Genomic DNA, 14254 nt, shown 5'->3' with positions numbered 1-14254 from the left:
CAGAACTGTTACTTAGGGCCACAGAATTGTTACTCGGACAGACACAGAATTGTTACTCAAGGACACAGAATTGTTACTGAGGGCCACAGAACCGTTACTTGGGGCCACAGAAACGTTAATCAGGGACACAGAATTGTTACTGAGGGCCACAGAACCGTTACTTAGGGCCACAGAATTGTTACTCAGGGACAGACACAGAATTGTTTCTTGAGGGACACAGAATTGTTACTGAGGGCCACAGAACCGTTACTTAGGGCCACATAAACGTTAATCAGGGACACAGAATTGTTACTGAGGGCCACAGAACCGTTACTTAGGGCCACAGAAACGTTAATCAGGGACACAGAATTGTTACTGAGGGCCACAGAACTGTTACTTAGGGCCACAGAATTGTTACTCGGACAGACACAGAATTGTTACTCAGGGACACAGAATTGTTACTGAGGGCCACAGAACTGTTACTTAGGGCCACAGAATTGTTACTCGCACAGACACAGAATTGTTACTCAGGGACACAGAATTGTTACTGAGGGCCACAGAACTGTTACTGAGGGCCACATAAACGTTAATCAGGGACACAGAATTGTTACTGAGGGCCACAGAACCGTTACTTAGGGCCACAGAATTGTTACTCAGGGACACAGAATTGTTACTGAGGGCCACAGAACCGTTACTTAGGACCACAGAAATGTTAATCAGGGACACAGAATTGTTACTGAGGGCCACAGAACTGTTACTTAGGGCCACATAAACGTTAATCAGGGACACAGAATTGTTACTGAGGGCCACAGAACCGTTACTTAGGGCCACAGAATTGTTACTCAGGGACACAGAATTGTTACTGAGGGCCACAGAACTGTTACTTAGGGCCACAGAATTGTTACTCGGACAGACACAGAATTGTTACTCAGGGACACAGAATTGTTACTCAGGGACACATAATCGTTGAATTAAAGAGTATGTCAGACAACATGCAGAGGAGTGGCAGAGGAGGCAATGTTTTAGGAGCGAGCAGACGTGGCAGCAGAGGAAGGGGTCGAGGCAGCACTATTCGCAGCCAGAGGCCAGTGCTCCCGGTGTCATCCAGCGGTCGTGTCTCCACCGACAACCCTGCCGTCATCGATTGGTTGGCTCGGTCGTCTTCCTCTTCCCAGGTCACCTCTGACACCTACAGCCAACGGTCGGTGGGTACGTCAGACACAACCGTTAGTTGGCATGGCCCGGGAGCAAGCCCACTGAAATCACATGTCCTCTACCTGCCCCTGTCCTTTGCTGTTCCCTCACCAAGCGAAGTATCGCATGCTGTGGGCTCAGCCCCACTGTACAGTGAGGAAGAGCTAACAGAGGGCGGTCAGGAACGGGGGGAGACATCCGCCTTTTCAGCAGCCAGGCGAACAAGTACTGGCGAGGAGAGTGGCTCGGTAGCCGGTCTAGAGACAGGTCTGTCTCCTGACCCACACGCAGCCGAGGGGGCTAGTAGTGAGGCGGAGACCCTACTTGATGATGAGGAGGTTGATCGCACTTGGCTGCCTCGTCGTCATCAGGCAATTTCTTCCGCATCATCAGGAGAAGAGGGTGCCAGCTTGGCAGCGAGCGAAACAGTCGGTGGGTTGCCCAGGAGGCAGCAGGGTCGCATCAGTGTCAGTGGAGCCAAACGTCCACGGAGTAGAGCACCAGCTCCACTGCAGCCTACCACCACGGCCAGTAGTGGTGCCGGTGCGCACGGAGGAAGTAGCAGTCAGCCAGTGAGGAGTAGCGGGGGCAAAGTTTCCTACTCGGTGGTGTGGCAATTTTTCGTCAAGCCGCCCGAGGAAGTAAACGTAGCCGTATGTCGACTATGTGGCCAGAAATGCAAGCGTGGCCAGGGGGCCCATGTTGGGACTACAGCGTTGCGTCAGCATATGCAGCGTCACCATTCGGTGGCCTGGGAAAACCGTGATAAAGATACGGCGGTTCTGCCCGCCCCAGCCCCCGCTCCATCACCCGCTCCGTTACTTGCTCCGTCACCCGACGTCGTCAATCGCAATCTATCAGCCAGTCAAGGCTCCAACACCTCTGCTGAGGGGAGTTGTTGCTCGTTGGCATCTTCCGCTCGTTCAGATGCTCCTTCTCCTGCTACTCCTCTTCTCGGATTCCGTCAACAGTCTTTCTTGGAATCCGTTTCCAAGAGACAACAGTTTGCGAGCACGCACCCGACGGTGCAAAAGCTGAACGTCCTCCTGTCCAAGTTGCTGGTGCTGCAGTCCCTCCCTTTCCAACTGGTGGACTCAGCACCTTTCCGAGAAATGATGGCTTGTGCCGCGCCGCAGTGGAGAGTGCCAAGCCGTCATTTCTTCGCCATAAAGGCAGTGCCAGCCCTGCATTCACATGTAGAAGAGATGGTGGGCCAGTCTTTGAGCATGTCGGTCTCTGCCAAAGTGCACGGCAGCGCCAACGTGTGGAGCTGTAACTACGGTCAGGGACAGTACATGTCATTTACGGCCCACTGGGTGAACGTGGTGCCGGCACAGCCGCACCAGCAACTTGGACAGGTAACAACGCTTTTGCCTCCACGTTTGCACGTCCTTGGTCCAGCAAACATGTCCGCCTCTACCACCTCTTTTTCCGCCGTGTCCTCAGCCGCCACCCCAGTGCCAAGTCCCATTACCCGACCGGCATATCACATGTGCAGGGCGCAACGGTGTCACGCTGTGCTGCACCTGGTATGCCTTGGCGAACGTAGTCACATAGGGGAGGAACTTCTGAGTGTAATGAACAGAGAAATCGACAGATGGCTGTCTCCGCGCAAACTGAAAATCGGAACCATGTTGACCGACAACGGAAAGAACATGGTGTCTGCTCTGCGTCAAGGAAGGTTGTGCCATGCACCATGCATGGCTCACGTGTTCAATCTGGGTGTCAAGCGGTTCCTAAAATCCACCATCCCACTGCAAGACATCCTTAAAATGTCACGTAAACTTTGCATGCATTTCCGCCATTCCTACACCGCAAAGCACACCCTCCTTGAGCTGCAGCGGCAGAACGGAATTCCACATCATCGCCTGATCTGCGACGTTGCAACAAGGTGGAATTCAACCCTACACATGTTAGACCGCCTTTACGAGCAGCGAAAGGCCATCACCGATTTCCTGATGTTACAAGCGGATAAAGGTACTCCCCTGTGTAACTTCGATGTCAGCCATTGGCAGCTCATGCGTGACACCTGCCGCTTGCTCAGGCCCTTTGAGGAGGCCACGCTATTCGTGAGTCGGCAGGACTATGGGATGAACGACGTCATTCCTCTGTTGCACGTCCTGGAACAAATGCTGTTAACAATGGCTGGTCAGGGTGCGGTAGACGTGGCGCACAGATCTCAACGCCACATGACCCCTGTGGGGCCAGGACAGGAAGAAGAGGAGGAGGTAGAGGAGGACATTTGTGCTCAGGAATTATTGAGTGAAATGGGTGGTTTTTCCACTCAGCGGACAGGAGTGGAGGAGCAGGAGCATCTGGTAGAGGAGGAGGAGGAGGAGACAGAGGACCCAGACGCACCGTGGCAGTATGCTGTGGAGATGGAGGCAGGGAGTCCCTCGCATTCCTTGGCACAAATGGCCCATAGCATGCTCGGTTGCTTGCGTAGCGACAGCCGAATAATAACCATCAGACAGAGGGATGACTTTTGGCTGTCCACCTTGTTGGACCCTCGCTATCGTTCCAAAATGGTGGCCTTTTTCACACCTGCTGAGAGGGAGGCCAAAATTACGTACTATAAAAACCACCTATGTAGTCAGTTGGTCTCTGCCTTTGTGCGCCAACGTCCATCCTCAGACACTGTGGGCCCTGTGCGCTCGCGTTCCGCTGCCATGGCAGCAGGGGAGGGGTGGGGTGGTAGGAGCAGTGGCAGCTCCACCAGCAGCGGCTGCCTCAGTCTGCAGTCGATGATGAGTAGCTTTCTTCACCAGCACAGTGAGGAAACTACTAACCAGCCGCAGCAGCAGCAGCAGCAGCAGCAGCATCAGGTGGACCTGGAGCAGGAGCTCAAACAACAGGCTTGGGCCTACTTGGACAGCACCCTGCCAACCGAGGTAGACAATCCCCTTGACTACTGGGCAACGAAACTTGACCTTTGGCCCCAACTAGCTGAATTTGCCCTTGAAAGGCTGTCATGCCCGGCCAGTAGCGTGGCATCGGAGCGCGTGTTTAGTGCGGCAGGAGGTATTGTAACTCCGCGGAGGACACGACTGTCCACCCAAAGTGTGGAGAGACTCACGTTTGTGAAAATGAATCAGGCGTGGATTAGTCTGGATTTCAAACCACCAGTTCCTGACACAACTGACTAAATCCGCCATGAATCATGCCCCTGCCATGTGCCACTGTCAGGTCTCCTCACACACTGCTGGTGTGTTCCATTTTTTGTCATAGGGTGCTGGCAGATTACGGGCCTCCCATTGCTGCTGTCTCCATCGCCACACTCTGCCATGTGCCACATTCAGGTCTCTTCACACTGCTGTTGTGTTGAATTTTTTGACATAGGGTGCTGGCAGATTACGGGCCTCCCATAGCTGCTGCCAGGCCCCTAATCTGCCATGGGCCCCTATATACCGCCTCCTCATGCTGCTGCCAAGTCCAGAGTCTCTCATGGGTCCCTGTACGGCCTCCCATTGCTGCTGCCAGGAGGCAGCAGGGTCGCAGCAGTGTCTGTGGAGGCAAACGGCCACGGAGTAGAGCACCAGCTCCACTGCAGCCTACCACCACGGCCAGTAGTGGTGCCGGTGTGCACGGAGGAAGTAGCAGTCAGCCAGTGAGGAGTAGCGGGGGCAAAGTTTCCTACTCGGCGGTGTGGCAATTTTTCGTCAAGCCGCCCGAGGAAGTAAACATAGCCGTATGTCGACTATGTGGCCAGAAAGTCAAGCGTGGCCAGGGGGCCCATGTTGGGACTACAGCGTTGCGTCAGCATATGCAGCGTCGCCATTCGGTGGCCTGGGAAAACCGTGATAAAGATACGGCGGTTCTGCCTGCCCCAGCCCAGTGTTCCATTTTGTCATAGGGTGCTGGCAGATTACGGGCCTCCCATAGGTGCCACCAGGCCCCAAATCGGCCATGGGCCCCCGTACCGCCTGGTCACGCTGCTGCTGAGCCCACAGTGTGACCTGGGTCCCTGTACGGCCTCCCATTGCTTCCACTCTGCCATGTGCCACTTTGAGGTCTCCTCACACTCCTGTGCTTTTCCATTTTGACATAGGTTGCTGGCAGATTACAGGCCTTCCATAGGTGCCGCCAGGCCCAAAATCGGCCATGGGCCCCCGTACCGCCTGGTCACGCTGCTGCTGAGCCCACAGTGTGACATGGGTCCCTGTACCGCCTCCCATTGCTCCCACTCTGCCATGTGCCACTTTCAGGTCTCCTCACACTCCTGCTGGTTTCCATTTTGTCATAGGTTGCTGTATGGCCTCCCATTGCTGCTGCCTCCACCGCCACACTGTGGCTCCAAACACTGGTTTTGGCCCCGTGACTGGCCAAATGAGTGAAATGTGCGGTGATTCTAAGATCGACGGCACTCATCTGCATGTCATACTGACTGACAGTATTATTTCTCTTCCCCAGCAGATTCCAAGGGCATTTAAATTAAAGGTACAGTGTTCTGCACTAATATTAAGTCTCTCTGAAGCCTAGAAACACCCTTTTTTAAGTTAAATTCACAGCGAATATATTCGACTCGAATCGAATATTGTCCACGAATTCGCCGAATCAGTCGAATCGAATTTTTCAATTCTTCGCTCATCTCTACCAGTGACCCCTCTACCCATTTGGCTCCCATGACAAATTACTTCACTAAAGACCCTAATAAAATTATATGGTGGGTGGGCAAGAATTTCTAGCTCTGCATTTACCACTGGAATGGCCAGTACAAGACCAGCTTTACTTGATTCCTTACTACCCAAGCTACCACCTTCTAAAAGTAAGCCTGATCCAACACACTTTTTAACCCCTTCCTAGGTCCTAATTCATCCCTTTGCCTTGCAGTCCCTCTGTTGAGCTATGCATAATCCAGGACTAACTTTTTTGGTACATTGCAATTATTGACTAGATTGGAAGTTCTGGAATGTCAACACAGCACCGGGGAACCTGCCTGACATCAAAGACCAAATATAGTCATTTTGATTGGGAATAAAAGAGGAAGAGCGTTGACATGTTCTGAGGACATTGCTCATCCTGATTAAATCTACATGAGTATTTCTCAACCACAGGGCTCTGAGCCGCTGCTGAGGTGTGAAGTTCCTTCTGCAGACCATGCCTTCCTCTCTATTCCTTCTCATTAGTGCAGGCAGCACTGTCCATTACAGAGGCCTAAAGGGGTGTTATGCGTTGTGTCTCATCTATAGGGTAGAAGCAGCATACACGACTATCTACACTGATTCTCATTCGTTAAATGGCCCTATTAGAATGGGATACTCAATGTTTGGCAGGCTTAATACATCCATACAGCATAGTGCAATGGGTCATGGTGCTGGATGGGAAGACAAGCAGAGAAGAGAGAAGGGCTCCCCAGACACTGGGAGTTTGCAGTATTGGGCATGTGGCTTCTGACCAATGGATTCACTGGCATCAGCTACTCAGGGCACATGACCCCCTTTTCTCAATCACTTCCCAGGATCATGACACTACCACCCCCTTCCTGTAATTGTATTACCCGGAGATGGTTTCAGGTTCCTGAGGGCAATTTGGTAACCCAATATAAAATGCATTACACGTGACCTCCCAGCACCGCCCCATGTATCTCAGCACCACCCCATGCATCTCAACACCGCCCCATGTATCCCAGCACCACCCCATGTATCTCAGCACCGCCCCATGTATCCCAGCACCGCCCCATGTATTTCTGCCTACTGGAAGAGGAGTTCACAAGCAGGCATATTTGACTGCTCAAGATGGACTTCTTACTGCTTCCAGCATGTGCCAAGTCACATGGCCACTGCTAAACTGGCTCTGAATCTAGTGCAAATGTTAATATTACTGGATGTGGATCTGGACTGAGCTGTGGTGGTGATTGTCTGTGGGGAGGGGACAGCACAGGAGTTTCATGTCCAGGGAGTAATAATGGGTGCTGAAAGTGTGAGGAGGAGAGTGGGGTGGGGGGGTTGGTGCAGCACAGCATACAGAGTGCCTTGGTCAGGGGTATGTAATGTACAGCGCGGTTCACACACTCCTGATGCCATACACTGTACAATGTGCTGCATGTTACACTCCCCTGACTGCCGTACACTGTACAATGTGCCGCATGTTACACTCCCCTGACTGCCGTACACTGTACAATGTGCCGCATGTTACACTCCCCTGACTGCCATACACTGTGCTATCTTTAACTATGCTTCACCTCAGCACTTTGTGTGTTACCATGCCCTTGGTCCGGTTTAGGCTGGGTTCCACAAACGTCAATGTAGTTCAGTTGCATCTACATCAGTGAATGACATGACTGATGATGCTGGATTTACATTGTTGGGGGTCATTCATTTTTTAGGTGGGTGGGTTTTACTTACTATTTCACTTTTTTGTAGATAAGTAACTGTGACGGGAGTGACTTTGGGTGGGGGGCCCATGGAACACAGCTCACTTTGGAGTGGTGGGGAGACCCCTGTCTCAGCTCCTCATATCCCTCTTATGTGTAAGTCACCCTGTGCCTGTTAGGGGTACAGGATGATCTTTCTTAATACTGGGGTGGGGGGTTGTGGATTGTTTAATGCTATGTGGTTGCATCCCATTCTTCTATTGTGTGTCTTGCTTGGGAGCAAACTATTATGGGATGTATGTGTTTATGTGTTTCGGCTTGGTGGGGGGTATCTCCAGCAGCCCTCCCTCCTGATGGGACTATCTGTTGGTGTGTCTCTTGTTACTAAATGTAGATTGCCCCGCCCTGTTTTATTATGCAGGGAGGGGGGATTGTTCCATATATCTTGTATCTGTGTTAAAATAAAAGTGTTCCATGTTCAGACAGACTGGTGTTGTCTAGTCTTGTATGGTCGGCTGTGGTGTCTGTTGTCAGTGTTCGGACGGGGAAGCGGTATTCTAATGGAAGTACCCAAGTGCAGACGGGGGTCAGTTCAGTTACAGTAACAATAGGTACTATGTACCCCATACTGATGCACTTAGATGAGGCTAAATATCTGAGGGCGCCCATATTTTATAGGATGCTTCCAAATTCCAACAAGTACCCCTTGCAGAACCCCACATCCACCACATCAGCCCTTGTTCCTGTTGGTTATGAGTTATAGAAGACACCGGTAGTGATGATGCAGAAGTCTGACTTTACTTGTGTGGCTTAAGGTGCAAACATACAGAGCACATTTCAGCAGGTTACAATAGCAGACATATTACTTCCTGAAGATAGAGAGAAGAGGAAGAGAGAACCAACAAGTTTTACACATATGCACAACTGATAACCTTAGTGTACAGTGCCATCTACTGGTCAAGTGATATTAACACACAATACTGTATATAGTACATGCTGTTGTATCCCCAACAGTTCCCATCAACAAAAGGAACAAAATTGGACGGGTATTTTGGGGGATGCAAAGACTCCCCCCCCCCCCCCCCCCTCCACAAGGCACATGCCCTTGGTTCGGTTTAGGCGGGGTTCCACAAACTTCAATGTAGTTCAGTTGCATCTACATCAGCACATGCCTTATGGAGGGGGGGGGTAGGGGAGTCTTTGTATCCCCCCAAAATACAGTTCCAATGTTGAGGACGTGGCCTGTTATTTATTTTTGTATCTTTACTTCAGGTACTTATATAGTGCTGTCAATGCACGCAGCACTTTACATACAGATATTGTACATTCACATCAGTCCCTAACCCTCAAGGGGTGTACAAATCTAAGGTCCCTAACTCACATTCATACATACACATACTAGGGACAATTCACCTAGCAGCATGTCTTTGGAGTGTGGGAGGAAACTGGAGTACCAGGAGAAAACCCACGCAGGCACAGGGAAAACATGCAAACTCCAGGCAGGTGATGCCGTGGTTGGGATTCAAACCAACGACCCTAGTACTGCCAGGCGGAAGTGCTAACCATTAGGTCACTGTGCTGGTATGGTTCAGGAGGGGGGTGTACACTTAAATACTAAATAAAAACACAATATAGAAAATGTCCTTTATTAAAGCGTTATATAATAAAAATGGAATTCCGGGAAAAATCAATTTTTGCAATTTAGATACTCTCTTTTTTTAATAACAATTAGGAAATTTGTGGTTTCGAAAGACCAGAAGGACTCAGGAAACGTCCGAAGAACTGAACTTTGGTCAGTCTTTAGTCCTTGTGTCCCAAGTACCTATTTTTCAGGCACTTCTATTGTCAGCTTTGTCTAAAATGTCAGTTTGTGTCTACTGTATATCAAAAAGAATAAATACGAGCGCATCTATATAGCAGCTGAACATAAGGTACCAAACACCCTCAAAACAATATATATCACAAGATGCAGCGCTAATGACTATAACATATATGCATAAATCAAGAAATCTGTCATAAATGACTAAACAGTTGAAAGTTCATAAAATGGGTGACTTTAGTGCTCTCTTCTCCTATATATCCTCCTGATGGTCAGGCGTTTGTGCAGAATAGTGCTGAAGGGGTGCACACTCACCAGAACGCACAGATAAATGAGCGTTTATTATAGATTCCCCTTTAGGATCATCAACTGGACATGCTGTGGTATTACGACAAAACACCTTCCAGACCTCCTAGATGTTCCTGTATATTCCCTGGTTTAGATGACCTGCGTACTTCTCCTTAGGATCAGCATACGATTCGTACCCCACAGAGAGATGAGTGGCTAGAATGGGTACTCCCTGCTTAAAGTAGTATTGTTCATAGTAATTTTCTAATAATACTTGCTTCTAGCCTACATTGAGCAGCAGCTTTTCCACAGTCTGTGGTGAGTGTGCACCCCTTCAGCACTATTCTGCACAAACGCCTGACCATCAGGAGGATATATAGGAGAAGAGAGCACTAAAGTCACCCATTTTATGAACTTTCAACTGTTTAGTCATTTATGACAGATTTCTTGATTTATGCATATATGTTATAGTCATTAGCGCTGCATCTTGTGATATATATTGTGTCTACTGTATATCACAATTTCCATTATCATCTGCATGCTGAGTCCACTCACAATTAGATCATTATATTTATATGTAAAAACATTGTATAGCAAAGTATTCAAAAAAGGACATGTTTTGCTATGTTGGGTAAAAATTGGTTTAAAATATTTTTACTTACAGTTCTACTTTCTCTTCTCCTGTCCCTTTCTCCATTGAGGTTCCCCAAGGTTCTGTTCTTGGACCCCTCCTATTCTCAGTCTACACCTCCTTGGGTCATTTGATAGCATCCCATGGCTTTCAATACCATTTCTACCAAATCTATCTCCCTACCCCTCAGCTCACCCCATCAGTCTCCTCACGCAGCACTAATCTACTAACAGACATATCAGCCTGGGTGTCACACCACTTCCTGAAAATCAATCTATCCAAAACTGAGCTCATAATATTTGCTCCCCTATGTGCCCCTTCCCCCAACTTCTCTGTCAAAATCAATGGCTCAACCTTCAACCCGTCCCTGCATGCCAAGGTTCTAGGTGCAATCCTGGACTCTGAACTATCCTTTCAGCCCCACGTCCAATTACTGTCCAAAGCTTGCCACCTCAACCTCCGCAACATCTCCAAGAGATGCCCCTTCCTAACCAATGACACCACACAGCTTCTAACTCACTCCTTGGTCATCTCCTGCCTTGACTACTCTCCTTACTGGCTTACCTTTGCATAAGCTACCCCCCTTCAGTCCATCATGAATGCTGCTGCCAAACTCATCCACCTTACTAACCGTTCAGTGTCTTCCACCCCTCACTGACAATCCCTCCACTGGCATCTGCTCACCCAACGAAAAAAATTCAAGACACTTACAACAACTTCTAAAGCCATCCAAAACTCAGCCCCCAGTTACACCCCTAACCTTGTCTCAAAATACCAACCAAATCGTTCTCTTTGTTCTTTCCAAGACCACCTGCTCTCTAGCTCCCTTGCCACCTTCTCCCATGCTCGCCTCTAGGACTTTTCCAGCCTCTGGAACTCCCTTCTCCAATATGTCCGACTATCTCCTACTATGTCCACTTTTAGGCGATCCCTGAAAACTCATCTCTTCCGAGAGGCCTGTTCTGCCCCCACCTAACAACTGCACATGCATTTTCTCCTTCAGCCCATCCCCCATAGTTATTACCTTTTGTATCAATTGACCCTCCCTTGTAGATTGTCAGCTCTAACGCGTAGGTCCCTCTGAACCCTCCTGTATTCATTTTTATTGTAATTGTACCATCTGCCCTTATTGTTGTAAAGCGCTGCGTACACTGTTGGCTCTATATAACATATAATAATAATAATAATAATAATTTTGGGATATAGGAGAAATATAAATAATATTTATAATTTTTACCCTTGCACAAATCATCACAGAACATAGGAGATCTGGCTTCTATCAGTAAGTTATTTTTGGTGACAGAAGTGCTTTGTACTTACGGAATAAAGCAGCCGCCGGTCACACCTGTGGAATAGACAGGACATTGAATTATCGCCGGATACATGAGGACTGTCAGTATTGGACCCCGTGGACTGAACACAGATGATGATCTACGTTGTACCTAATTCACTTCTCTCTGCAGGTTATATCCTCCCAATGTGTAAAGATTACACTCCTCAGGGGCGGGGCTGGAAAGCGATGGCACTTACATGGTTTTTTAGGCTAATACTTTTTCTATCATAATAAGATAAACGCACTTTGTAGCAGAACTGTTCATATATCAAGACAATCAGAATCAAGGAAACTTGTACTGGAAATATGGCGGCTGCCATTACTGACCTTTCCATCTGAAAATGCTGGATCTTAGTGTCACGTAACATTTTACTTAATCAATCCAAACAGGAATCAGGGCTCCGACCCTTCATCAGGTTTAACCACTTCACATCCGGCCGTTGTATATAAACGCCCGGACAGTGGCAGTGCAGGGGCAGGTTGCCGTTCATAAACGCCGCCCGCCATTTTGGACTGTGCATGCACCCTGGGAGCACGTGGCACCACAATCTGGTGAACGGCACACCAATCGCTGAATGGGACCTCTGTGTGAGGTCCCGATCATGTGATCACTGATTGGCCAATCAGTGATCACATGAAGAGTAGTAAGCAAGATGTCACTTCTGACATCATTGCTTACCACTTGTGAGATCTGTGAATGATCACAGAGGTCACATGGTACAGGGCCATTCACAACAGCCTTGTGCCATGTGACCATTCACAGCTCTCACAGTATTTCTCAATAGCTGCAGGAATGCAGCCATAAGAGAAATTATTGCTTTTACAGCCACTATGGGTGTAAAAGCAATCAGTGTAAAAAAAATCTTCATCACCCCCCACAAGTAGTACAGTGTCACCATGGTGACCCTGTACTGCTAGGGTGACAGTATGTAAAAAAAAAAAAAAAAACATAAATAATAATATAAAAAAATAAAAAAAAAGTAAACTTTTTTTTGAAAAATTATACATTTTTGGTTATAAACTAATTTGGGTTATTTTGTTTTACTAAAAAGATAACTGAATAAATTTTGGCCAAGAGTTATGAAGAAAGATTATTTATTTGCAAAGTTTTATAAGAAAAACACTTTTTTTCAAAATTTTTGGACTTTTTCATTTATATAGCAAAAAAAAAAAATTAAAAATCCCACCGGTGAATAAATATCACCAAAATAAAGTTTTGCTGTCTCAAAAAAATGCTAAAAAATTCATATGGGTACAGTGTTGCATGACCGCGCAATTGTCATTCAAAGTGTGATAGTGCTGAAAGCTGAAAACTGGCTTAGACAGGAAGGGGGTGAAAGTGTCCAGACTGGAAGTGGTTAATAATTTGTTTTTATACAAATAGGGGTCACACCACTGACAAATAACAGAGCCCCCCCCCCCCCCCATATACAGAGGACTTTTACAGTAGAGACTCTATAACCCGACTCACCTTCAGTGACTCCAGCAAAAGCACACGATGACGTCTCCACCTGCAGGAGAGATGGGATAGGCTATTTACCATTCTTTATATATCAGCTAGGTCTAATAATATTGTTTGTTAAAGATGATTTATAGTGTTTTCTCTTTACTATAAATAGAACTCAAAACATAACAATAAACATTACAGTCAGGTAAAAATAGAAAATAGAATATTGCACAAAAATATTTCCTATTGACCCCCCCCCAGCCAGCAGGTGGCGACTCCAAGAAGCAGCAACCTTCTATAGGCTCCTAAGGAAATTGCTGCTTTAAGGGGACTTGAAGGGCAGGGAGATCAGACTACACACACTGCAGAATGCCTTACACAGGATAGACACAACCTTTTCCCCTCGTTCCCACCACACCTATAAAAAAAGATGGTCCATCTGATTGGTTAAAAAGTATCGTGTTTATTTATAAAGCAGCTTTTTTACACCAATAACTAAGAAGAAATAACATGTAAATTTAGTACAGTCATTCTGAAATAGTTCAGTCCCTCCCATTGGTTGCTGAATTTCCTCCTAAACATGTGAAATGAAGCTATGGCATTAATGTACTAGGGCGCCTGAGGCTCAAGGTCAGGGCCCCTTTCCCCGGAACCACACAGCATACATGGGAGTAATCTCCGCTTTACTGCAATTGCTGCCACTGGGCAGTTGGAGCCAACAGGCAGGACTGTGCAATTATTCCCATTCCACCATGTCAGTGTGTGTAGTCACTCAGGACCAGGGGCGGACTGACCATTTAGAAACTTGGACACTGCCCGAGGGCCTGGGGTCAGTAGGGGGCCCCATGAGATGCCCCTGGTACCTTTTTCATAGCCTTTTTTGAGTTTGGGCAAGGACCCAGGGGCCCTATGATCCCTTATTGCCCGGGGGGCCCATGAGTTGTCAGTCCACCCCTGCTCAGGACTACTCTGGGGCACACTTCCTCTCAATAATAGATCAAATAGATTATCAGTAAATATTACCCTAGCTCAGGGGTGGGCAAACTTTTTGACTTGAGGGCTGCAATGGGTTCATATATTGGACCCGGGGGCCGGACCAAGAGTAGATGAATGATGTGTATGTGTCATCCATAGTAAGTATAGTAATATTCCCCCATAGTAAGCATAGTAATACATCCCCCATATAGTAATTCATCCCCCATATAGTAATTCATCCCCCATATAGTAATTCATCCCCCATATAGTAATTC

At 47.8% G+C, this 14254-nt stretch overlaps 1 protein-coding gene across 1 annotated transcript in view; it reads right to left on the bottom strand.

The window, feature by feature from the left end:
* The window catches only part of LOC149431446 (uncharacterized), an 86994-nt gene that overhangs the window by 12149 nt on the left and 60591 nt on the right, over positions 1-14254 (bottom strand). The window contains exons 10-11 of the mRNA XM_089665595.1: positions 13029-13068; positions 11545-11569 (exon numbers count right to left, since the gene is read on the bottom strand). Coding sequence (XP_089521721.1) covers positions 11545-11569; positions 13029-13068 — 65 coding nt within the window. The remainder of the gene's footprint in view (positions 1-11544; positions 11570-13028; positions 13069-14254) is intronic.

Source organism: Staurois parvus, unplaced genomic scaffold (genome assembly GCF_062004578.1).
Source record: "Staurois parvus isolate SC_StPar_1 unplaced genomic scaffold, SC_StPar_1.0 ptg002258l, whole genome shotgun sequence".
NCBI classification, from domain to species: domain Eukaryota; kingdom Metazoa; phylum Chordata; class Amphibia; order Anura; family Ranidae; genus Staurois; species Staurois parvus.
The sequence above is the reverse complement of the archived record's forward strand: the minus strand, read 5'-3'. Positions and strand labels throughout refer to the sequence as shown.